Source organism: Telmatherina bonti (genome assembly GCF_933228915.1).
Source record: "Telmatherina bonti genome assembly, chromosome: 15".
In the NCBI taxonomy this organism is placed as follows: domain Eukaryota; kingdom Metazoa; phylum Chordata; class Actinopteri; order Atheriniformes; family Telmatherinidae; genus Telmatherina; species Telmatherina bonti.
Genome location: NC_136613.1, coordinates 9,209,226 through 9,234,816, shown reverse-complemented (window position 1 = coordinate 9,234,816; position 25,591 = coordinate 9,209,226). Strand labels below are relative to the sequence as shown.

At 40.4% G+C, this 25,591-nt stretch overlaps 4 protein-coding genes across 4 annotated transcripts; 3 read left to right on the top strand and 1 right to left on the bottom strand.

Annotated features, from left to right (window-relative positions):
* Nucleotides 1–1,392: 1,392 nt before the first annotated feature.
* LOC306766098 (olfactory receptor 10AG1-like) lies at nucleotides 1,393–2,307 on the bottom strand (the record flags this gene model as incomplete). Its single annotated transcript, XM_079253706.1, has 1 exon — nucleotides 1,393–2,307. The coding sequence occupies one exon, from the start codon at nucleotides 2,305–2,307 to the stop codon at nucleotides 1,393–1,395; it is 915 nt and encodes a 304-aa protein (XP_079109832.1).
* Nucleotides 2,308–6,633: 4,326 nt separating this feature from the next.
* LOC306766552 (olfactory receptor 5AC2-like) lies at nucleotides 6,634–7,566 on the top strand (the record flags this gene model as incomplete). The annotated part of the gene is made up of 1 exon (XM_079254331.1): nucleotides 6,634–7,566. One exon carries the CDS (start codon nucleotides 6,634–6,636, stop codon nucleotides 7,564–7,566), a length of 933 nt encoding a protein of 310 aa, XP_079110457.1.
* Nucleotides 7,567–11,492: 3,926 nt separating this feature from the next.
* LOC306766550 (olfactory receptor 4B13-like) lies at nucleotides 11,493–14,410 on the top strand (the record flags this gene model as incomplete). Its single annotated transcript, XM_079254329.1, is given in 3 exon segments — nucleotides 11,493–11,987; nucleotides 14,274–14,355; nucleotides 14,358–14,410. Coding segments are annotated over 3 exon segments (630 nt in total).
* Nucleotides 14,411–17,224: 2,814 nt separating this feature from the next.
* LOC306766549 (olfactory receptor 5F1-like) lies at nucleotides 17,225–18,166 on the top strand (the record flags this gene model as incomplete). Its single annotated transcript, XM_079254328.1, has 1 exon — nucleotides 17,225–18,166. One exon carries the CDS (start codon nucleotides 17,225–17,227, stop codon nucleotides 18,164–18,166), a length of 942 nt encoding a protein of 313 aa, XP_079110454.1.
* Between the last annotated feature and the right edge of the window lie 7,425 nt (nucleotides 18,167–25,591).

The following is a 25,591-nucleotide window of genomic DNA, read 5'->3' as shown; positions in this document are numbered from 1 at the left end:
CTTTGTGCTGATGATCCTGGTTTCAAACACTTACTTCTGTTTTTGCTCATTGCTGTGTGGACTTTGTCCAAGAATGAGACATAATTAGCTCATGTTTCCAGCTGAAGTAACCGGTAAACATTCAGTCTTGTCAAATAATAAAACAGGGGGAACCCCCTGTTTTTCACGGGTGTGTCCTTGTCCTTGGGATTCCCGCCCCTGGAGTAATTGTGGCGTTGGCCTGCGGTGGTTTTGCTCTGGGCGGGCAGGTCCCTCTGGGGGGGTATGGATGGTCCTGGGGCCTGTGAGGTGCTGGCTCTCCGTCCGGCTCACGCTTCAGCGCCCAGTGCCTGCTAGGCCTGCTCGCCGTCGGCCTGTGCTACTCAGTGCCCCTGCCTCATCCTTCCTGGGTGTTTCCTTTGCTCTGGGCTTGGGGGATGGCAGCGCTCTCTGCTTTGGCTGCCCTGGTTCTGTGTTTCGTTGGGCCTGCTGGGCCCTGGGGCCTTGGGTTCCTCGTTGGGCCGTGGTCACGCTGCTTTAACTAGTACTCAGTTGATCCTTGATGGCATGACCACAGGTTGCACATTCACATGTGCATGCCCACAAAAGTGTTCATCTTTCCACCTACTTCCTGCTAAATGTTACAGATGTTTATCTGTGAAGTCTCTCTGCTGGTATGTCCAATAACGGTTGTGTGTCTGTTTCTACTATTTCTTTCTTTCTTTTTTTTTTTTGCATATCGTTATTACTCCACTTTATATATCTTGTTGTACTGTAACACTGTAGTAGTTTTTGTGTTTTTAGCTGCTTAGAGACTCTCTTTTTTCTTCTCTTTTTCTTTTCTCTTTCCTTTCCTATTATTTTCTTTAATTTCTTTTCTCTTTTCTTGACCCCTGTCAGGTCCAGCGCTGAAATATCAAGTCCGATGATGATTTCAATAAAAATATTCAGAATATCAAGGGCAGCCGTACACATAACAGAACAAATCAGTCTGGCAAAAAGATGGCACACAGATTGCCATACTGTATGCTGCGATGCTGGACAGTACAAGTTAAAAAAATGAATAAATGAATAAATAAAACAGTAAGCAGTTGAAGGTGCTACGAGGGTATTCAACAACATGGATAGGTTGGTTTTCTTGACCAACACTGCGTCTGACCTATCATTTCCTGCCACTCAGACGAACCAAACCTTTGGATAACTTTTAAAATTGAATGTTTATTAAAAATGTGATAGCAAAAGAAAAATATTTAGCAACACAATCCATCAAAGGTTTGACATAAGGATGTATTTAAACACACTTACTTTATAAATACCGGTAGATGTTAAAGTACTTAGAATATAGCAATAAATTCACATGTTTCAGGAAAATCTCAACCATTGAAAGAGATAAGTGATAACACAGCTGATCATTCACTGACAGATCAGCCTCTTTAGGTGTTTAGAGATTTCTTTCATCTTCACTCCATATATAATTGGATTAAATAGTGGATGATACAACATTAACTGTAAAGTCATCACTAAACGTGCTACTTTTGAAATATCAGATTCCAGTCGAAGTATGATAATATCATAAGCACAAAACAATGAAAAATTGACTAAAACCAGCAGATGAGGTAAGCAGGTCTGTGCAGCTTTTGTTCTCACCGCCTTCCCACTACGATAAGATATGAGAAGTATCTTTGCATAGGTGAAAATTATATAGAGCAATGGCAAGAATACTATACTGAGCAAAACAATCACACCATACACAGACAGGATTCTGGAAGTCGCACAATGAAGTTTGTAAACTGAATTGTTGCAAATAATTCCTCTCAAGGTGAAGCTGCAAACTGTCTGAGTTGCACTCAGAATTGTTGATCCAATGACGAGACAAGTCGGGAAAAGCCATGCAATGAGCAAGAAGACCGAGACCGTAGTTTTAGTCATGATAGTGGGATACTGCAGAGGTTTGCATATGGATGCATGTCTGTCATAAGCCATAGCTGCCAACAGTAGGAATTCTGCGCCACCTAAAGTGTAAAACATAAAGTACTGGAAATGGCACATTGTGTGGGATATGATCTGCCTCACAGATATAAAATCAATCAGAAGCTTTGGGTAGATTGTAGTGCTGAAAAGAAGAGAGTTCAGTAACAAAGCTGCAATGAAAATGTACATCGGCTCATGGAGGTTTTGATGAATCACAACAAGAGAAACAATGATGGAGTTACAGAAGATGATCAGAACATAGACTGTAAAAATAATCAGAAAATAAACATACCTGTATTTTTCCACGTCTACATACCCATCAAGTGTTATATAGGTGACATTTGCTATGTGGCCCATTAAAAACTGATGCATGTATTTAAAAGTACAGAACGTAAAGGCATAATGAGCATATGATCTAATTTAAGTCACAGTTACCTGATGGTGACAAAACATTTCAAAGAGTGCAGTATCTCAGATGGTGAGATGTTTTTATTACATTTCCTTAACCCTCCAAGGTCTCATTAAACTCCTCAGAGATGGTACATAAACTTTTCCAAACTTTGGAGGCCTGTTTGTTCGGAGCTGTGTAACTTTTGATTCCTAATTAAACACCTACGGCACAGTTTTAACTGTGGGTTCTGTCTAGATTGGGTCATCATTGTTTTAATATCTAAAAGTGAACTAAATCCCATTGCATGGCTTTTTTAAAACAAACAAACAAACAAACAAAACAGTGTACCACTGCTCATTTTCCAGGTTGGGGAATGCAAACAGTAGCCCATTTAAAGGGCTGTTGCCTCAATTAAACAGGAAAATGAAATAATTCCAATACAAGTACGTCACCATAGTTTGGTGTTTTGTGATGTTAGTTGACGTGTGAAGGAGTATGTCAGGCAAATTCCCCAAACTGTCAGAGTCTTGATGCATCATTTAATAATAAAATGTGCTTCATTTATGAAATCTTTGCAGGAAACGTGGAGACATGAAGAGACTAAACAAGTGATTAATGCTTCTGCTTACGGTACCAGCTGATAAGGAAGCACCAACTGAATGAGCATGAATATATTTAATTGTCTTTGTCACCAAATGGTTTGTATATTTGATTTTTGCACATCATCTCTTGTGTCCATTACAGAGAGCCAGCTTTGTTTAAGCTTGTTGAGATGGATCTGGTTGGAAGAGTCACAGAAACCAGCACAGGAAATGTAAAAATCATGACTTTATAAAGTGCTCTGAGCTTTCTGTGCAGCAATGGGGACCAAATTCTATATATCACTTTTTAACCAGTTTGGAGCATCAAAAAGAATACTGTTGGGCCAGGCATGTGTTGCTGTAGGTTTGCAAACAGGACCCAAATGCAGAACCAACAGGAAGAAGGCAGATGAAGGTGTCAGCCCTGCTGCAGCAGGTCACTAAAACACAAACGAAGACACAAACCGGACTGAATAAAGACAAAGCAATGGCAACGTTACAACAATGATGTGACAGAGAACAACAGAAACCAATGAGTACGTATGCTCTGAGGAGGAGAACTCACTACACCAGGAGCAGCTGGTGAAATGAGCAAAGTACAACCAGGTGTGCACTGAACAGGAAGTAAGAAGGACTAAACATACAAGAGCATGACTTCAAAATAAGACAAAATTAAAAAAAAAAAAAACAACAAAAAAAAAAACAACACAAGACTGATAGAGAACAGAAATGAACCATAAACCATGAAAACGGAGCAGAGTTTGTGAAGTTTAATTGAAACTTTTTTTGGAAACTTTGTATTGGAAACTTTATAAATCGGTAATATATTTAATTCAGGACCTAAAAACACATGGATTGTAATGTTTTAAAGTGAAGCAACATTTTCAAGAAAAAAAAGCTGACGATCATCAGAAATACATATTAGTGATGGGAAGTTTGGAAGATTTGGCTCTTTTGACTCCACTCCCAAATGGCTCTTCATTTATTTCCACTCAGGGCTTCTATTTTAGTCTATTATTGTTTTTATGTGATATTTTTGTTGGTACCCAAATTTTTATTCATTTAATCTTGGTCCATGGGGCCCAGTCTTTCCCAGGCTGAAAGGGTGACAAGACAGTGAGACCCCAGGGGGCGTAACTGGGAGAAACATCTCCCTTGAGCTGAAACTGAGTGAAGTTTTGTTATTGGATTTCTGTGCTCATCACAGATTCTAGGCGGCTGTTTGATGATCAAAAGAGTTGTGAGGGTCTTCTGGGAATGGCTGATGGTGTCCCCTGTCAAAAACAGCTTCAACTTCAACCTCCAGTAGACTTTCAACCTTTTCCCAAGTGAGGTGGGGACATTGAGTTTGAGCTGCCTTCCATACCTCAATTGCTGAGGCGGCCAACCGGAACTGTGACTGTAAGGTTGTCAGTGCTGGCAGTGACTTGAATTGGTTTTCATTGAGGATTGGACTCAACCAAGGCTGCCTTTTGTCACCTGCTCTGTCCATAACGGCAATTGGCAGAATTTCTAGGTGCAGCCAAGGTGCTGTAGAGATCCTGTTTGGTAGCCTCAGGATTGAATTTCTGTTTATTGCAGATGATATGGTTCTTTTATTGAGCCATAATCTCCAATTCTTCACTCCAAGTATGAAGCTGTTGAAATGAGCACCTCCAAATCCAAGACCATGGTCCTCTCCTCAGCTCAATACAGGTAGAGTGTCTTCTTTAGGTCAAGAATGTTGTACTGCCTCAAGTGGAGGTACATCGGGGTCTTGTTCATGAGTGAGAGAAGGTGTTTGTAGTTAACCAGAACCTGCATCAGTCTGTTTTAGTGAAGAAGGAGATGAGCCACAAGGCAAACTTTTCAATTTACCAGTTGATTTATGTTCCTAACCCCATCTATGACCGTTGGAACAAGCTACTAAAATGGTCTTCTGCTGGATGGCCGGGATCTCCCCTAGAGATGGGGTGCAATGGTTTGTCATCTGGGAGGAGCTCAAAGTAGAGTCAATGTTCTTGTATTTTGAGAGGTCAAGGTGGCTTGAGCATCTGGTTAGGATGCCTCCTTAATGTCTCACTGGTGAGGTATTCCAGGTATGTTCCACCAGAAAGCCTCAGGGAAGACCCAGGACATGCTGGAAGCACCAGATATCTCAGCTGGCATGGGAATGCTTCACAGCCCCCCTGGACAATATGTCAAATGTGATGGGGCGAGGAAAGTATTGGCTTCCCTTGTCAAGCAGCTGCCCCATGACCTGAGCCCAAATTAGCAGCAAGAAGAGATGACAAACTGTGCTTTATGTAAGCAGCATCTTAGGTTGGAAGCAAAGTGTTTCAATATTTTATCAGACTATATTTTGTATCAATATGAATGGAAATTCCCAATCGCAGATCATGTAAATGCCATAATTTGAATCTGTTATGAAGAATAATAAATAAACCAAAGTTTTTCTAAGCATGCCATGTAGCCATATTTGCATGTTCCATTAGGCCAACATTAGAAGTTTTCCAGTGGTCAGTGGTCTCACTTCCCATCAATGTTGAAATGGAATATCTGGCCTTGTTTAATCTAACTTTGGATGCATCATTTTTCTTTGTTTGCAAACCCATTTGTTAAGGTTTGCAGGTAGTAGGCTGGATCCAGAAACAGAGCCGACAGGAAGTAGGAAAAAAAAAACCAAAAAAAAAACAATACAGCAACAAGTGAATTGCAGCCTGGCTCTTACGTAGGCTGAGCTCAATAGCTGCAGGTGATTGGCATCCCTCATTAAAACCAGGTGAGCAAAATCTTCAATCAGCACCACCACTTTGCCAATAGGACCTCTCAACAGAAGAGAAAACAAGCAACATAAATAGCAGTAACATAATCCCAACATGGGCTGCACGGTGGCATAGTGGTTAGCACTGTGACCTTCCCTGGTTCGATCCTCAGCTGGGGGGAGGCTTGGACAGTGGCCTTTCTGTGTGGAGTTTGCATGTTCTCCCTGTGTATGCATGGGTTCTCTCCGGGTACTCTGGCTTCCTCCCACCGTCCAAAGACATGCATGTTAGGTTAAATGGTTACTCTAAATTGCTCAGGAGCGAGTGTGAGTGTGAGTGATTGTTTGTCTCTGTGTGGTCCTGCAATAGACTGGCGAGCTGTCCAGGGTGTACCCTGCCTTTTGCCTAAAGACTACTGGGATAGGCTCCAGCTTCCCCGTGACCCTTCACTGGACTAAGCGGTTAAGAAAATGAATCAATGAATGAATAATTCCAACACCGTTGCTTGGATGTTGAGGCAAAGTTTTCAAACGACAACCCAGTCGCTCAAATGATTACTCGTATTTCTGATATTGTGACTGAACTAAGAAAATCCTCAGCGATGCGGAAAAGGTCGAGGCTAATGTTGCAAAATACTTTGGGTGATGATGTAAGTTAATTTAACTGTATAATGCTCTTCTCTATCATGTATTAGAGGTGATGGAAAGACCTCGGGAGATGATATGTCTGGAGACTTATTACACATGAAAGCAATCAGATAAAAACTTTCCCCCGTCTCAAGTCGTTTATTTAGTACATCCTGTGAATGAGTGAACAACAAACGTACCAGGTTCACTTCAAGTTCAGGTAAACAGATGACACAATGAGTACAGGTTGGATGCTTGGATATATATATTTTCCACATGTTTAATGATGTACATCATTTACCCATTTTGTCTGGTTGGTGGTTGTGTTTAGCAGGGCATTCATGGATGATGGGTCAAATGTCACTTACATTATAGTAGATGGATATGTAGAACTTCGCAAATACAAATATGTCTATTTTTTCATTATGTTTTTTGCCTATATTCTAATCATCTGCTGTAATTCAACAATCGTATATCTGATCTGGATTCACAAAAACCTCCATGAGCCCATGTACATCTTCATTGCTGCTTTGTTGCTTAACTCTGTTCTTTACAGCACGAGTATTTACCCAAAGCTTCTGATTAACTTCTTATCTGACAGACCCATCATATCATATCCAGCCTGTCTCTTTCAGTTCTTTATATTTTACTCTGTAGGCCCTTCAGAATTCTTTCTGTTGGCAGCCATGGCCTATGATAGATATGTGTCGATATGCAAACCCCTGCAATATCCCATTATGATGACAAAACAGATTATAATTCTATTCCTGGGTTTGGCATGGTTTGTACCTGCTCTACATTCTGCAGTCCCAGTAACACTTCTCAGCAGTACTAAAGTTACATTCTGTAATTTCTATTTAAAAGGAATATTTTGCAACAATGCAATTTATACTCTGTACTGTGCAACACCGAGGCCAGTTACTGTGTTTGGGATGTTTGCAGTATTTGCTGTTGTAATACTTCCAATGCTCTTCATTGTTTTTACATACACTAGAATCCTGATAATATCCCATCGAAGCTGTAAGGAGGTGAGGAAGAAAGCGGCCGAGACCTGTTCACCCCACCTGCTGGTTTTATTCAACCTGACATGTTTGAGTGTTTATGATATAAGCATAGTTAGAATAGAATCAGATTTTCCAAAAACAGCACGGCTGATCATGGCATTACAGATAATTCTGTATCATCCTTTGATAAATCCGTTAATATATGGGTTTAAAATGAAAGAGATACATAAACATCTCAAGCGGTTGCTATGTCAAATTAAAATGCATTAAAATGTATTAACAAACTGACTGCAAACATGCAACTTATTATTTTTTCTACTTTTATTTCTTTCTTTTTACTGTAAGTTTGCAGTATTTATTCTTATTTACAAGGGATTTTGTTATCTTTATTGGGTCAATTGTAGTTTAAATAAAACAGGGATTTTGAAGTGCTCATTGAAAAAAAGTATCAGAAGTGTTCAATCAACCTGACCTTAGATTAACATTTTCTGGACATTAAAGAATGCAGTTTCTTTCACAGGATTGAAATTTTGTTGCTGGAACTTCTGACTGAGAGGAAATCATAACCTTCACTGGATGCTGTGAAACCAAGCCATGCACGCACCGACATGTTGGTCAGCTGGCCTGACGCATTTCACACTTACAAAGAAACATGCAGGTCTATCCATGTGTACATCTTGCATTTGCCTTTTAAGACATTTTCTCTTTATTATGCAAAGTATGTGAGTGTGTGTTTAATCATATGCTTACTCTTTTATAGCTCATTTAAGAGTTATTATGTAATGTTCTGAAAAGGGCTGCCCTGAGCATGTGGAGGTTTAATGCTGTCCGGTTCTAACTTAGATCTGCTCCTTCCACATTACCTTTGACTGAAACAAGTTGAAGATGGCAGTGCTGGATGCACAGCTTAAGCTTTCAAAATGGTATTCCTCAGAGGGTTGGAATGAGTCTCAGCAATATAGTTAAGTAACACTTAATATACAGAATAAACATGCAGGTCCTGGAATTTACAGATTAAAGCAGGAATAACAGATTACTTTGCATAATTTTCACATTTGAGAATGACTGGGAAATATTTAAAACTGTTTGCAGACTGTAAATAGATATAAAATATGAAATAAAAAGTAAAAACAACAGTTTTTGTCCATGTTGTGTTTCATATTACACACACTAAAACCACCACATCAAAATCCCACTCTCACTAAAGTCACTGAAATAAACCCTCTTTACCTAAAACTGGCTTTAGAGCACTGTGTGAAAGTCCAAAACATTCCTCATTGTTTTATATGACGTCAGGACAACATGGAATCGGTGTACTGAACATTGAAACGTTCAAATATAAACATGAACACATGCAGTACAAGAGAGTACAAGAGAGTGTGTTTGATATAGGTAAGCTTTATATGTTTTACATCTATCTGGCGACACTCAGCCCTCCAGCAGAACATGAGAAGTTGGCAATAATCTGTCACTGAAGGAATTTAACGGTGATTCCTATATGCTGAAGGTGATGATGAGTGTTGATTGAGTGCAGGTGTGTAGACACACCCCATGGCTGCGGCTCTGCCTGGCAGAACAGAGAAAAATAAGAAAATATTACAGCAGGAACAAAGAAAAACAAGCAGCAAAACTGAAAAAGCCAAAGTCCTGACAAGTTTTATGTTTGTTAAAGTCAACATTTGGCCTAAGGCTTTCTTCTTCAACACTCTCAGGACACTTTATTAGGTCCACTTTGCTAGTACTGGGTTGGACTTTGTTTTGCCTTTAAAACTGCAGCAATGTGTGATGGACTGGCAACCTGCCGAGGGTGTACCCCGCCTGTCATCCAATGATTACTGGGATAGGCTCCAGCTTCCCGTGATGTTGAACTGGACTAAGCGGTTAGGAAAATAGATGGATGGAACTGCAGGAATTTTTCATAAAATAGATCCAACAAGGCCTTGGAGACAGAATTATGTTGTTCCCATTAATACGAAAGCATCACACAGTTGCTGCACATCTGTGATGATATTCTCCAGTTCCATCACAAGCCAAAGCTGCTCTGTTGGTTTGAGACCTGGTGACTGTGGAGGTTCACCAGGTTTTCTGACCTGTTTGAGGGATTTCTTGTTGTTCTCTGTAGTTGGCATACTATGCTGTGACAGACTTATAATCACAAAAGAGCAATGATGAAAGACCTCCAGCAAATCTGGAGACAAATTATCTTTCTTAGGTTTTCATAGAAAATAGAGCAGCTGATGTGCTTCTTTGATCCTTGCAGTTGTGTTTTCTCTCCACATGAGATCGTCTGTGATGTGGGACCCAAGAAATATTAAACGTGGGACCCTTCTCCACCAACTCCACAACTGTCAAGCTCCAGTCCTCGAGGGCTTTAGTTGTCTCCATGCTCCAACACACCTGAATGAAAAACAATAAACAGGTTGACAAGATGCTGCTGGGTCCATTTGATTTGAATCAGGTGTTGATGGAGGGAAACAACAAAAACCTGCCGGATACCAGCCCTCGAGGACTGGAGTTTGACACCCCTATCGCAGTGGTCTTCTCTCTGTGCCTCCTGAAGTCAACTACAGACATGGACCAAACAGCTGGTACTCTTCGGTCAATGTTTCATGAGTTTATTTTTTATATAATTTTGTTGAAGCATTGTTAAAAAGTAATGTCTCACTTTCATTGGTTAAATTTCCTAGAATTTTTTATTTACTATCATTTTTGTCAGATCAAGTTATTTCTGACCATTGTGAGTTTTTTCTTTTGTTGACCGAAGGGTATCAACAAAAATCCACATGTGTATGATTTTAATATTTAAGTTTTAATGTTCCTCGTTCTCTGCACGATGTTACCAGTTTGTCAGCTTCATCTCTGTAGGTGGTCTTGCTGCTGTTTGAGACAATTCCCACCACAGTTGTATCACCAGCCAAGTCAGTCTTTCCTAATCCAGGTCCTCAGGACCTCTGCCCGGCATATTTTAGACATGCTGCTGCCCAAAACACCTGAATCAGATTATTGAACTTCCTCATCAAGTCCTTCGCAGCCTGCTAACGAGCCCTTTTTATCATTCAGGTGTGTTACAGTTACCGATAAAACGTGCAGGGCAGGGGTCCTGAGAACCTGGATTGAGAAACACTAAACTACTTTGATATAAAGTCACCTTGATCAGCTTTTCACAAGGCTGATTAAAAGCCCATCATCATCATCATCATTATGAAAATAAGTCAATAAACCTGGACTATAGGAGCATATACATCATTATTTCTACACATGGTCACAAACACACACACACACACACACACACACACACAATACAATCTACGGGTTGAAAAGACATATTTATTCATGCCTTCTTTCATGTATTTACATACATGTTTAGGTTTATTGGGTGCTACAGGTGGGATTAAAACACACTGAATGTAACGCTTCCATAATGCATTTGGACAGAATGCAGCAGCACGCAGCGGTGGACAAGCCTGACCTCGAAACTGTAGCAACAACAAGGAGTTCACCTCTCCTCCTGTTTGAAATGAAAACTATTTCCAGCTTTATGCTGCTTCCAGGCCGACATATCACAGCCACGGACCCGCGATTCAGTTGCAGGACATGACATCCTTGCTAATGTTTTGGTTTTTGTTATCACTTATTTTCTTTTTTAAAGAAAGCACAGACCATTTTGTCTGGAAAAAGCTATTTTTCTGATTCGTGTCGTGCCGTGTCTGGGTTGTCCTACCCTTTCACATGCAGGAGATTTTACTGTGAGCTTTTCATATTATTTCTAAATGCTCTTTCAATCTTTCCTCAGTCACATAGCATCAATTATTTACATGTTAAGGGGCCCTAATAATTCAGCAATCATTGAAAAGTGAATGTTGGTAAATACTTTGGCTGAATCAGTGAGTTCATATCATTGTATACTTGTTGTCATGTGTTGGAGGTTAAACGCTGATGCAACAGACCTCCAGAGAGGATATGTCTGGAGGCTTATTAAAGCAAACTAATAAAAACCTTCCACAGTCATGAACTATTTATTTTATACATTCTGAAGAAGCGCAAACAGCAAACATACCAAACACACTTCAAGTTCAGGTAAAAACAAATGGACATTCAGTAGAAGTTTAATATGAATGTAATGATAATTTAATATTAATGATGTACATTATTTTCCCTCTTTGGCTCCTGGTTGTGTTTAGTTTTTAAAGACACAAATGGATGATGAGTCAAATGTTACTGATATTATTCTGGATGGATATGTGGAACTTGACAAATACAAATATGTTTATTTTTTTATTATGTTTTTTGCTTACATTCTAATCATCTGCAGTAACTCCCTGATTGTCTACCTGATCTGGATTCACAAAAACCTCCACGAGCCCATGTACATCTTCATTGCTGCTTTGTTGCTTAACTCTGTTCTTTACAGCACAAGTATTTACCCAAAGCTTCTGATCGACTTTTTATCTAACAAGCAGACCATCTCACATCCAGCCTGTCTCTTCCAGTTTGTCATATTTTACTTTGTAGGCCCTTCAGAATTCTTTCTGTTGGCAGCCATGGCCTATGATCGATATGTGTCGATATGCAACCCCCTGCAATATCCAAATATAATGACAAACACTACAATTTTCATTTTTCTCAGCGTAGCTTGGTTTGTTCCTGCCTTGCATTCTGTTATCCCCATAATCCTGCTAAACCGTGCCGAGGTTAAACTCTGTCATTTGAAATTACAAGGAATATTTTGCAACAATGCAATTTACACACTTCAGTGTATAAAATTAAGATCCATCGCTGTATACGGTATGTTTGCAATCTTAGATGTTGTCATGCTTCCTATAGTCTTCATTATTTGCTCGTATGCAAAAATCCTGATAATATCCTTTCGAAGCTGTAAGGAGGTGAGGAAGAAAGCGGCTGAGACCTGTTTACCGCACCTGCTGGTTTTATTCAGCCTGACATGTTTGAGTGTTTATGATATAATCATCGTTCGTATAGAATCAAATTTTCCAAAAACAGCACGGTTGATCATGACATTACAGATATTTTTGTATCATCCTTTGTTCAATCCGTTCATTTATGGGCTCAAAATGAAAGAAATTTATAAGCATTTGAAACTGTTGTTCTGTAGAGTCAAAACAATCTGATGCATCAGCAGACTGACTGCAAATATCCAGTTTTTTAGTTCATTATTAAGCTTTAATAAAGAAAAACAGCTTTTCTGGTATTTTTGTCAAATATATTGACTTAATTTCACAGTTTAGTCCAGATTGCTAATAATTCTTTGGCACAGTGCCTGTGTGTGGATATGAAGTGAGTACAAACAGTAAAAAAAAGCAGTTACAGTCACTACATGGCTGTTCAAGGTTGGTTCCATGTTTTATCTTCGTGTATTTTCATTTGTTTGACTTTGTACTTCAATATGCTAAAATGTAAATCATTCAGTACTTTTAAATTTATTATTGCTTTTCTGTTCAAAAGGGAATAAAAATTATGTGTAGGCCTTTGTGTTGGTCAGCTGGTCTGACAAAAAGAATAAATATTTTGAACATTTATGTGTTTTTTATGTGTTATTCACACCGCTGTTTTGTACCTGCGGAGCACATAGGCCTACAGTGACAACGCAGTGAAACTGAAGCTTAGAGGCTGTGTGAGGTAGGTTAAAGAAGACTCAAATGAACTTAAAGACGACTTACATAAGTATAGCATGTACAGGTTGCCCTTTATAAAGCAAACTGTACTCCGTTGTATACAACACAACTTTGGAGATGAATATAATTAAATATTGAAACAAAGCAGTTTGTGTGAAGTCACAGTGGCATATAATGACGGATGAGGGTGCAGCTTAAGATGATGAAATGGACTAATTCAAGTCAGTTGGTGGTTTATTTGTCTCCACTTATTACACAATATTATGTAAAGATGGAGATGAGCAGATTCCACAAACTAATCAGTCAGGTTTTAGTTTAAAATGTGAAATCTGTGAAATTTAAGCCTTGTGGAACTAAATGAATATCTTCTGTTTATTTGCTGAGTCTGCTATGTCTGGATTTAAGATGATCAGTGTTTATTACTGGTGTGTGTCGTGGCGCCATAAAGCAAAACACAGCTGCCACGTGTCAGGGTGATTCATGGAGGTTGATGGTGCAAAGCTGGCTGTAAACGCAACATACTTTTTTTTATTTTTTTTTTATTTTTTAAATTTAATCTAGCATTATGCAGAATATAACAATGAAAAAAAAATCAATCCTCTCCATCAAATGAAATATCCAGATATGTGATGATACTTATAATTATAAAACACAAATATGTTTTTTATAAACTTTTTAAAAAAGTCGTTGATAGTATACGATCCAAAATGACATCAAAAGGGAAAATATTTATTTTAATTAAATTTAAAATTCAAAATATAAATCTTATTTCCAACATAAGTTTCTTTTTTGGAGAGTTAACGAAATGTTGTCAAAGACTTTCATTAAATCCTCTGTTGGTTAAAGTTTATTTTGGGGGAAAGTTTAATTAGTTCCACAGACAATAAAGTTATCTAATAAAAATTTTCAACATGCTGAAAACACTCCTCAGTGCAGGCTGTTTAGTTTACATGAAAAGGTCAAACTATGTCTTTACGATCCATCTAGCTCATTTGACAAATGTACAGTAGTCTCCTTTTAATTTTTTAATTAATAATTAATTTAGGAAAACATCAATGGAAAAAAACAACAAAAAAAAATCACTAAATTCCACATATGTTACCTTTGATGGGTATGTAGACTTGGACAAATTCAGTTTTCTATTTTGTGATGATGTTGATGCTGAATGTTACAATAATCTCCTGTAATGCCACCATTGGGTTCCTTATTTGGACACACACTCCAGTCTCCATGAGCCGGGATATATCTTCTTTGCAGCTTTGCTTTTGAACTCGTCGCTTTATAGCACTAATATATACCCAGATTCAGACTTTTTATTAGATAAATAAGTCATATCATATTCAGTCTGCCTCTTGCGATTTTTTTTTATTCTATTCCTTTGGTGGTTCAGAGTTCTTTCTTTTAGCAGCTATTGCCTATGACAGATATGTGTCTGCAAACCCCTGCACTATCCCCAAATAAAGGAACAAAGACCACAGTAATTTCTGCTTTTCGCTTAGTTTGTTCCTGCTTTGCATTCTGTAACTCCAATAATCTTGCCAAATACCACTCAAGGTAAACTTTGTCATTTTAGTTCAACTGTAATAACCAGCAAACCCTGTGCGCACCGACGAAAGGGGAAGAAAAATATCTTGTAGGTCAGCTGCTCTGACACAATTACCAATTAATAATACATAAAATAAACTATAGTAGTTCTGTCATGTACATATTTTCTTGTCATTGTTTGCCTGTCACTAGTTTTTCTGTATCCAGAAGGAAATAATGAGACAACTTTTAATAAATCAAAACTCAGACAGGCTCCATGAGGCAGATTAATGATCACGAAGAGTTCACCAGAATGATAAACAATTCCTTTTGATAATATCTTCCAATATTCTTTATTGCTATTTCTATGGATTCTAATAGTTTTCTATTCTAATGTATTTATAACAACTTAAAGTTTGAATAGATGCCTTATCTTAAGACAATGAAAAAGATTTTAATATAATGCTAGCAAACAAAGTTATTCTGTGTTGAACCCTTGTGCCCTCCTCAGCTATGGGACCCTCTGGTGACTCTTGTGGCCAAAAGTCTTTATGTACAAAAACTGATTTAATTTTTCTTTTTTAAATAAACCATTTAAACTGCTTCATCCTACTGAAAAATGCCAAACTAGTCAATCAGTTTTAGGTCTCAAAAAAATTCTGATGTATGATTGTTTTGCTGCAGTTTTTGTGTGTGTGGACGTTTTTGGCCACAAGAGTACAAAATTCTTCAAGAAAATGAAAAAGAAAAAAAAAAAAAAAAGAATATGAAAAAAAATTAGGAAAAATGAACAAAAAAGAAAAAGTTTTTGCAAAAAAGTCATGCCACAAGCCACAATATAACTAAAAGGATCACGAATAACATCAATAAATAAAAAGAAAAGTTGATGAAAATGGACAAAAGTGTCACAAGGAGGGCATAAGGGTTAAATTATTTTTGAAGACGCTGCCATTGAAAAAAATAAATGAAATGAATTCCCAGCGGAAAACTGTAATGTACTGCAGAGTGCAGTAATTTTTTAAAAATTACATTGTTACTATTTTTTAAAATAAGTCCAATTTTTTTTTATATGAGGTCTTTATTTGTCCCTTTAAAATGCATTGCACAATTTTAATGACCTTAAAACTGTGTCCCAAGCTTGTTCAATGACACAATGGCATCCATCATGTGCATTTCTACCGACGCTGCTGCCCAGCAGCATCCTGAGGCTGAGAAACCGCACTTCACAACTTTTACATCCTAGATGCAGCGTGACGTTGCAGCAGAGTTTCGCTTAAAGTGAAGTGGTTCTCCCAAAACGGAGTTGTTCATTTCTTATAATTCGAAAGGTTCTCTTCCCCTCTTCCCCCTCCCGCAGCGCATACCTGATAGCCACACCCTGCATATAAATAGTCTCAGATATCAATACAAAGTAGTGAAGAAGAAACTCGGAAGACAAACATTGGTGAGAAAATGCAGAAAGGATTTTCTGACCTGACTCCTCCCGCTAAACAGCCAAGAAAGAGAAAATCATTGGTAGAAAAAGCTGCGAAGTAGAAAAGCACTCGGAGAACACAAACCTCCGCCACAGCTTTTAAAAAAATTCCTAGATCCAAACAGTGATCCAGATCACCACCAAAAATAAATTAGTTTTTCCTTTTCAGATTTCCAACAACTCCTGAAAATTTTATTGAATTTATTCAAATTTAAAAACACAAGGAGCAAAACAAGAGGGGGAGGAGCCAAGACAGGGTGCCACTTTCAAATCTTGCTAGTTCCCCATCATTACCTACCCCAGCTTTAACAGTATAATCACAGTGTTGTTTTGAGCACGCAAAGTAGCTGATTAAGCAAAGAAAGGCAAGAAGATTAGATGAGAGAAAGTGACAAAACAAGAGACATCGTAAGATTGTCTTTTGCTGGCTGGAGAGAGCTAACAGGTCATGATACAAGATGGATGACAAATCAGCAAACCCTCGATAAGGGCCGCATAACGGGAGAACTGACATAAGTTCTGTCATGTGCCTTTAACAAAATGTAAATGAAAAAAATGTACCAACATTTTTTGGGGGGATATTTACCATTTATTACCATGTAATATGTCAAAACTTTTATGCTGTAATCTTCTGCTTTCTGCTGTCTATTAAAGGACAGAAGACAAAAGACAGATTGTGTTCCACAGGATTTTAAGCAAAGTTTTTACTATAAAGTGATGCAAACTGTCTCAGAAACTGTATGCATGATATATGTCATGCTGGGTTCCTATTAGTTAAAATAATGTCATGTTAGCATGAAGTTTAATCTGAGTAGTGCAAAACAGGTTGTGCTTGTATCTCATTTTTAATATTAAGAACACTAAAGAAGCCAGTTTAACAAAAGTTGTAAGTTAGTTTAGGCCTGGGCTCAATTCGCTCCTATGAAGGTTGTAGTCCTGCAAGTTTTCAATGTATCACTTTAATTTAATGATGATATTGTGGTGGTACTTGCTGTTATCACTAAAGTGGAATATGTGGTACAGCAAACAAAGGAAACTAGGCAGAAAAGCACCAGCAAACATTGCATGTAAACTACATTATAACACAGGGTTAATTACAAGTTGTCAAACTAAAGTTTTGAGGTGTCCAAGGGAGAAAGTGTAATTAGTTCCATGGAGAATAAAACAGTCTCATAAAACCTTCATCAGCCTAAGATCATTCCCTTCATGTATTCAGGAGGTGAACATATACTAAATGCTCATATTGACTTTGCAGTCTCTGTGTTTTGTTAGTGAACAGGTAGTTTAGGAAACTTTAATGGAAACTAGTAAATCCCTCAATGCAACAACATATATAACCTTTGATGGGTATGTAGACCTGCACAAATTCAGATATCTTTATTTTGTGACTGTGCTATTGGTGTATATTTTAATAATCTTCAGTAATGCCACCATTGTGTGTCTTATCTGGACACGCAAGAGTCTCCATGAACCAATGTACATTTTCATTGCAGCTTTGCTTCTGAACTCTGTTTTATCCTGCACTAATATCTACCCAAAGATGCTCATCGACTTTGTGTCTGAGAAGCAGGTCATATCTTATTCAGCTTGTCTCGTACAGTTTTTTTTATTGTATTGTTTTGGTGGTTCAGAGTTTTTTCTTTTAGCAGCCATGGCCTACGACAGATTTGTGTCTATATCTAAGCCCCTGCAATATCCAAATATATTGACAAACACCACGGTTATCATTTGCCTGGTTTTAGCCTGGTTTGTACCTGCTTTACAGTCTACAATCTCATTAATTCTGCTACATAACACTGGAGTTAAACTCTGTAACATGGAGGTAAAAGGAATATTTTGTAACAATGCAATTTACACACTTCACTGTGTCAGACCAAGATCAGTTACTATATTTGGTGTGTTGGCTGTGGTGGATAATATAGTACTTCCTCTTCTCTTCATTGTCTTCACATACACAAAAATATTGTCAATAGTCAATCGAAGTTGTAAGGAGGTGAGGAAAAAAGCAGCTGAGACCTGTTTACCCCACCTGTTGGTTTTATTCAGTCTGACTTGTTTAAGTGCATATGATATAATCATTGTTAGAACAGAATCAGATTTTCCAAAAACAGTACGTATGATCATGACATTGCAGATATTTGTATATCAACCTTTGTTTAATCCATTAATATATGGTCTCAAGATGAAAGAAATACATAAACATCTAAAACTGCTGATCTATCGAGCTAAAATAATCTGATTCATAACATGTTCAACAGAAATCAACATTATCAAGACATGTACATGCAATATTGTCTTTTTCTGTCTTGTATTACTTCAGTTTGCACAGTTTATTCCTGTATGTAAGGGATTCCCTTTTGTATTATTTTCTGCATGTGTATATGACGTGCATGTCAGTAATAAACAGTTTGAAGGTTTTGTGTTTTCATTTTGTAGTCAACAGCAATGTCTTCTAATACAGGTCCTTAGGTTTTTAACAAGTCTGTGACACGTTTAAATATCTTTTTTTAATGAGGGGAGGGGGGGGGGGGGGGGGGGGGGGTAATGCCTCCGCAAACAAACACCTTGCCTCCTCAAGTTAAATTTGCAGATAAAGGCACTACTTGCTAAACTTTCTTTCCCCTCCACACCAATTTTGTGTTGGCTGTTCAGGCTCTACTGTTGTGGTTGGTAACTGGTTGCATGTGGGCCAAAATTGGCCCGCAGCCAGATTATTTTGATAAAAACTAATTGCAGGAGTTATTTATCAATGTGTAAACACCATGCAGTGTACAGCACTGTGTTAAAAGAGCAGTGTGGCCCCTATAACTATGGTCAAGATAGATGCACAGCACTCAGCTGTGTCTGGAGCGCAGTGCATGGAAGGTAGCTGCCTGTTTAGTGGTAAAAATTTTCCTCAAGCTTTGGCAATAAATACCATACAGCTCTTCTAGTTCGAGCAGAGTCCTGTGTCCGCTGCTTCTCTGCTGCTAGGTAAGGTGAAGGGAATTTGGAGGTGTAAATTTTAACAGCTGTTTCAGTTAGAGTTGTACAGATAAAGAAGGCAACAGTTTCCTTTTGGATATAATAAAATGTATAATAATTAGAGGTAGGACTCAATTATAAAATAATTTAATTAATTACAAACCTTGTAATTGATCTTTATTGATTGCATTTTAAGTGCATAACTGTATTTGCCTCAAAAAGCAACAGCTATTTGTTTACTTAAGTGGATTTTTGTGGATACATAAATGAAATAGTTGACACACGCATTAATATTGTAAGCTCAAGGTCTATTATGTTTGGAAAAATACATTTAAATTTAAAATGGTAAAAAAAAATAGAAAATATTCCTGGCCAAAACTGAACAGGCCTTAAGTTAAAATGTCAGTAGCCGTATTTAACAAACATCTTCAGTCTACAAAATGTTACAGTCCTTTCTACCTTTTTAACGTTTTCATTCACACTCTTCCTTCCATGCATCCATCCATCCATCCATTCATCCATCTTCTGCCGCTCATCCGGGGTCCTGTTGCACAGGCAGTGGCCAAAGCAGGGAAACCCAGGCTTCCCTTTCCCCAGCCATGTTTGCCAACTTTGTGGGGGGGATCCCAAGGCGTTCCCAGGCCAGCTGAGAGATATAGTCCCTCCAGCGTGTCCTGGGGTGTCTTCCCTGGGGTCTCCTCCCAGAGGGACCTGCCCGTAACACCTCACCAAGGAGGCATTCTGACCAGATGCCCAAGCCACCTCAATGGCCCCTCTCGATGCAGAGGAGCAGTGGCTCTACTCTGAGCCCCTCCCGGATGACCGAGCTCCTCACCCTATCTCTAAGGGAGAACCCGGCCACCCTGCGGAGGAAACTCATTTCAGCCGCCTGTATATGAGATCTCATTCTTTCAGTTACGACCCACAGCTTATGACCATAGGTGGGTAGGAATGTAGATCGACTGGTAAATCGAGAGCTTCGCCTTTTGACTCAGCTCCTTTATCACCACGACAGACCGGTGCAGAGTCCGCATTACTGCAGACACCGCACTGATCCATCTGTCAGTCTCACGCTCCATCCTTCCCTCACACGTGAACAAGACCAAGAGATATTTAAACCCCTACACTTGAGGCAGGACCTGGCTCCCGACCCGGAGAGGGCAATCCACCCTTTTCCGGCTGAGGACCATGGTCTCAGATTTGGAGGTGCTGATTCCCATCCCAGCCGCTTCACACTCGGCTGCGAATTGCTCAAGTGAGAGATGGAGATCACGGCCAGCCAACCGGACAGCATTATCCGCAAAACACAGAGACCCAATCCTGAGGCCACCAAGCTGGATCCCCTCAACTCCTCGGTTGTGCCTGGAAATTCTGTCCACTTAAGTTATGAACAGAATCGGTAATAAAGGGCAGCCTTGGCGGAGTCCAACCCTCACCGGAAACGAATCTGACTTACTGCCAGCAATGCAGACCAAGCTCTGACACCTGTCGTACAGAGACCGGACAGCTCGCATAAGGGGGTCCGGAACCCCATACACAGGAGCCCCCGGGGGACATGGTCAAACACCCTTCTAGGACCACAAAGTACATGTAGACTGGTTGGGCAAACTCCCATGCCCCCTCCAGGACCCCAAAGAGCGACCAGGACGAAAACCACATTGCTCCTCCTCAATCTGATATTCCACCACGCAATGGACCCTCCTCTCCAGGACCCCTGAATAGACCTTACCAGGGAGGCTGAGGAGTGTGATTTCCCTGTAAGTGGAACACACTCTCCGGTCCCCCTTCTTAAAAAGGGGGACCACTACCCCAGTTTGCCAGTCCAGAGGCACTGTCCCCGATGTCCACTCGATGCTGCAGAGGCGTGTCAGCCAGAACAGCCCCGCAGCATCCAGAGCCTTAAGGAACTCCAGGCGGGTCTCATCCACCCCCGGGGCCTTGCCGCCAGGGAGCTTTTTAATCACCTCAGCAACTTCAGCCCCAGAGATAGGAGAGTCCACCCCTGAGTCCCCCAGCTCTGCTCCCTCGTGGGAAGACGTGTTGGTGGGATTGAGGAGGTCTTTGAAGTATTCCCTCCACCGACCCACAACGTCCCAAGTTGAGGTCATCAGCTCCCCATCTCCACTGTACACAGTGTTGACGGAGCACTGCTCCCCCCTCCTGTGCCACTGGATGGTGGACCAGAATTGCCTCTGTGCCGTCCAGAAGTCTTTCTCCATTGCCTCAGAAACTCCTCCCACGCCGAGTTTTTACCTTTGCGACAGCCGAAGCCGCATGCAACTTAGCCCTTCGGTACCTATCAGCTGCCTCCAGAGCCCGAAGGCCAATAAGGCCTGATAGAACTCCGTCTTCAGCTTGATGGCATCCCTCACCTCTGGTGTTCACCAACGAGTTCTGGGATTACTGCCACGACAGGCACCAATGACCTTATGGCCACAGCTCTGGCTGGCCGCCTCAACAATTTGAGGCAATTTGAGACGATACTCTTATTGTACTCTTATTGTAATATTGTACTCTGCATGAATCAGCCATGCTCTATTGTTAAACCTTTGGGTAAGCATACAATGCATATGACACTTGCTCATGCACTGTTTAAGTGATTATGTTATGTGTTTTTGTTAGTTTTTCCCTTTTATTTCTCTTTTTTTTTGGCTGTGAACCCTGACTATGGTAGCATAGCAGTTAGAGTGCAACCATTTTGATGGTGGATGGGACAACTGACACAGTAGTCGTGAAAGCAAAGAGCGGCTGAATCAATGGCTACAAATTAAATCATCCAACTCTACAGTGGTTGCAGACATGCCAAACTCGGTGGCATGTTGTGTAAACCATTCTAAATGCGGTAGCACTTGGTGTGCAACTGCCTCATGTGTGAATGCAAACACTGACATGTTTATAAAAAAAAAAAAAAATGGAGTGGCTGCAACTCTCCCATCTTCCAACCAAAGTATCAACTCCAGAGCTGCACAAACATGACACTGGGGTCCACCATTATGGTAATGCTTTTCGTACGTTAAAGGGGTCCTATTATGGTATTTGGAGTTTTCTGAGCTTTCTACAGTGTTACAGTGTTGAATCCTCATCAGACATGTGAACGGCGCCGTTTTTTATCACCTAAACGCATGTTTGAGTTTGAGTTTGAGTTCCAGCACGCTCTCCATTCGGTTTCCATAGCGATGAAAAACGCGTCGTTTTAGAGAGTTTTTTCTACTTGGAAATCCTTGTGACGTCCCGGGGGATAAGGTTCGGTGATTGGTTACCTTCTACTGGTTAACAAGGGCATGTACAAATACATCAGGCGGGTGGAAAACGTGGTATAAAGTTCTTTCCAACGATGGCTGGTGAGTTTACCAAAGAGAGACATCCTGCTGCATTCGTTGCTGTGGGTTGCTGTTTTCCACTTCGTTTTCAGGGTCTGATTCAGGTTCCAACATGTAGAGCTGTATGCTATGGACTGACATTGTATTATGTTTTTTTTATTGAGCTCATATTAGCCTAATCCTTCTGTTTATGAGATGTTACAATGATGGCGAAAGCAGGTGTGGTGCGCGCTCCCGATGTAGTGCAGTGGTGGGAGGCGGGGCTTAATGCGGAAGAGTCTCAATCCACTTGTTTTGCCCGCAGGCTGATCTGACAGCCTACGGAGAGGGTCGGTCTGAAGTAAATAAAGCCATTTGTGACAGTAACTCGATCAATCCCAGCCCTTCTGGGCTCAGAAATAGAAATAAATTAGCCTGAAATGCACATAATAGTTCCACTTTAAACAGGGTCTGAATGCACAATGGCAAGATGATGTTCAATACATCGTACATTGTTCAGAGATTTCCCATATTTTCACGTCACTCCACTGCCAATTTCACTGGCTTCCGGTTGCAGGACACATCAAATTTAAAGCTCTGCTTTTGGCTTACAAAACAATAACTCAAACAGCTCCTGTCTAGCTTCACTCCTTAATCCAGACCTACACGTGTTCTCGACAGCTACGTTCCACCAGTGAACGACGCCTCATGTAACCACCAATACGTGCGACTTAATCACTAGCCAGACTCTTGTCCTCTGTTGTACCACAATGGTGGAATGATCTCCCAAACTCTGCAGAGTCCTTGTCTGCTTTTAAGAGCAAGCTGAAGACTCAGCTCTTCAAGGAGAACTTCAACACTTAGTTTAGCTGTATTTATCAGAAGAGTTGGAGAACTTATTCCAATTCTTTGCAACAAACATTATGGTATTAATTCTTTGTATTCTAATATTTTTAACCAGTGGCAGCTGGTGAGATATTTTTTAGGTGGGGCAGTGACTTCCAGTAATTGTCAAAGATTGTAAACATTAGCTAATGCAAAAGAGTAAATTAAGATAGTTCCCATTGAAGTTTACACATTCAACAATTTATTGCATGAAATAACACCATAACAGCAAATATCAAAACTTCTTAATGTAGTCATCTATAAAAGGAAAATGGCTTATTAACAGTGTTCCATTTAAGCCACTGAAGCAGCTGATTCTGATGCTGATTGCTGTGGCTGAACAGAACAAACACATGGCATGGAGATGACTTGATGGTGGGACAACCTCCCATCTCTGGAAATCAGTTGTGTAAAGTTTCTGTTCATTTGTAGAGGAACCTTGCTCTCCTCTCCTTCTGCATGGCAAACCTCTCAATGACCCTCTTATTAAAGTCAGGAATATCCCTCACAAGTTTCTTCTCCATGGACAGCATTGCCAGAGCATTGAGGCGATCCTGAGTCATGGAGTTCCTCAGGAAGGTCTTGATCCTCTTCAGAGTGGAGAAGCACCTCTTACTTTTGATATAATTATTTACCTGATCTTGAGCATATTGTCGTGGAACCGCTGAAGGAGAGCTTTAATCCAGACAGGGTCGATGTTCTTCTTCTGTAGCTGGTTGAACAGCATGTCCACATGAGGCATAATTTTGTGGAACAGTGCCAGAAAAAAACAGAAAGCCTCGTCTTCAAGCATCCTCACAAAGCCCCCAGCCCCTCTGGTAGTTTGGTTGTCAAAGTTTCTGGAGTCTCTGATGGTCTGGAAACACTTCAGCAGGTCGTCTTTGTGCTCGTACACAGTGTTTACAGCGCGGCTGTGGAAGTTCCAGCATGTTGCGGAGGCTCTGGGCAGTCTATGAGAAACCACCTGATCCAGAACCGCGGTTCGGTTTGGTGACCTGGAGAAGAAGGCAGAAAATCCAGCGAGGTCGGAAAAAAACGTGCTGATCCTGAGCATGTGGGATGTTGCCTGCTGCATGATTAGGTTCAGCTGATGTGCGTAGCAGTGGACGTAATGAGCATTTTCATAAACATCCATGATTTTGCGCTGCACACACCCGGTGGCCCCTCTCATAACAGCAGCACCGTCATACGCCTGGGCGATAAGTTTGGCCTTCTGTCCGTCTGGGAGGATGGTGTGTAGCCCCTGGAGGAGCGCTGAGCTGATGGTGTCCGCGGAGGCATTCTGGATATTAATGAACTTGAAGAACCGCTCCTGTATATTGTTGCCATCTATGTAGCGCAGTACAAGCACCAGCTGACAGTGGGTGGAAATGTCAGTCGTTTCATCCGCTTGAATGGCAACAAAATCTGCATTCTTCACTTCCTCCACGATGTAACTCCTCACCACGGACAACATGCAGTCCTGTAGCTCGTTCTGGACCGTCTTCGATGTCCCTTTAAATACAGTCGCTGTCTTCAGGTGCTCCTCAAGCACGTTATCCAAGGGAGGCAACGAAGTCTACCAGCCCCAGAAAAACACAGGGGTTTTCAGACAAGTCTGTCTCGTCATGTCCATGCAAGGCCAACTCAATGGCGCCACAAAACTTAAGACAGTCAATTATTTTGGATAAAACATGTCTGTTTTTATCCACGTCCTCATTGTGTTTCCTCACCGCCAGCCTGTGACCGTCATCTAGATGCGTAGCTATGTTCTGCCTTCCCAACATGGCTAGTTTCACGGAGTTATCCATGTGTGCACTGGTATTTTCGTGTTTTTTAATTTTCTCAGACAGATGCTTTATATCCCTCACTCCCGTAACGGTCCAGGCGGGATCTGTCCCGGACGTTTTAAAAAGCAAGCATGGGAAACAAAATAAAGCGTTAGCATAGCTGCATCCAGCTAGCCAAGCCTTTCTGGTGTACCAGTTACGGGAGAATCCTCTCACATAAGGTTTTCCCTTCTCGCTTGCCGGCTGTTTGATGGTGAGGTCAGGTTGATCCGGGCCCAGCTCTTTTATCTGAATCTTCTCCATCAAAGTTCTCCTCTCAAATGGGTTTTGAAGGAGAGATCTGACAGAGTTAATTCCAGTTCCTACAGTTTCCATCGTGCGATCGTGTGAAAAATGGCATCTGTTGAGTGTCATCCAACTGCATAAATTCAGGCTTGGGGCGATAAAATTGTCACCCTTCAGGGAACTATTTGGACCACGCTGATAGGCTAAATTCGCCGGCAATATGATTATGCTATTGGCTAATGTGCTGCAAAACCCCACCTCCTCGGGGCGATTTTTCGATCGCCCCAAAGCTGGACCTGACACATATAGACATGCAGTAGACATGCAGTAAAAACACATTTTAAATAAAGGTTTTTCTGTAAAAAAAATATCAATTTACACCAATTTATCACTGTGTCACTGGGTATATCCATTATGTAAATACAAAAATTTAATTTTTGATGTTTTTGCAAAACTCTTATG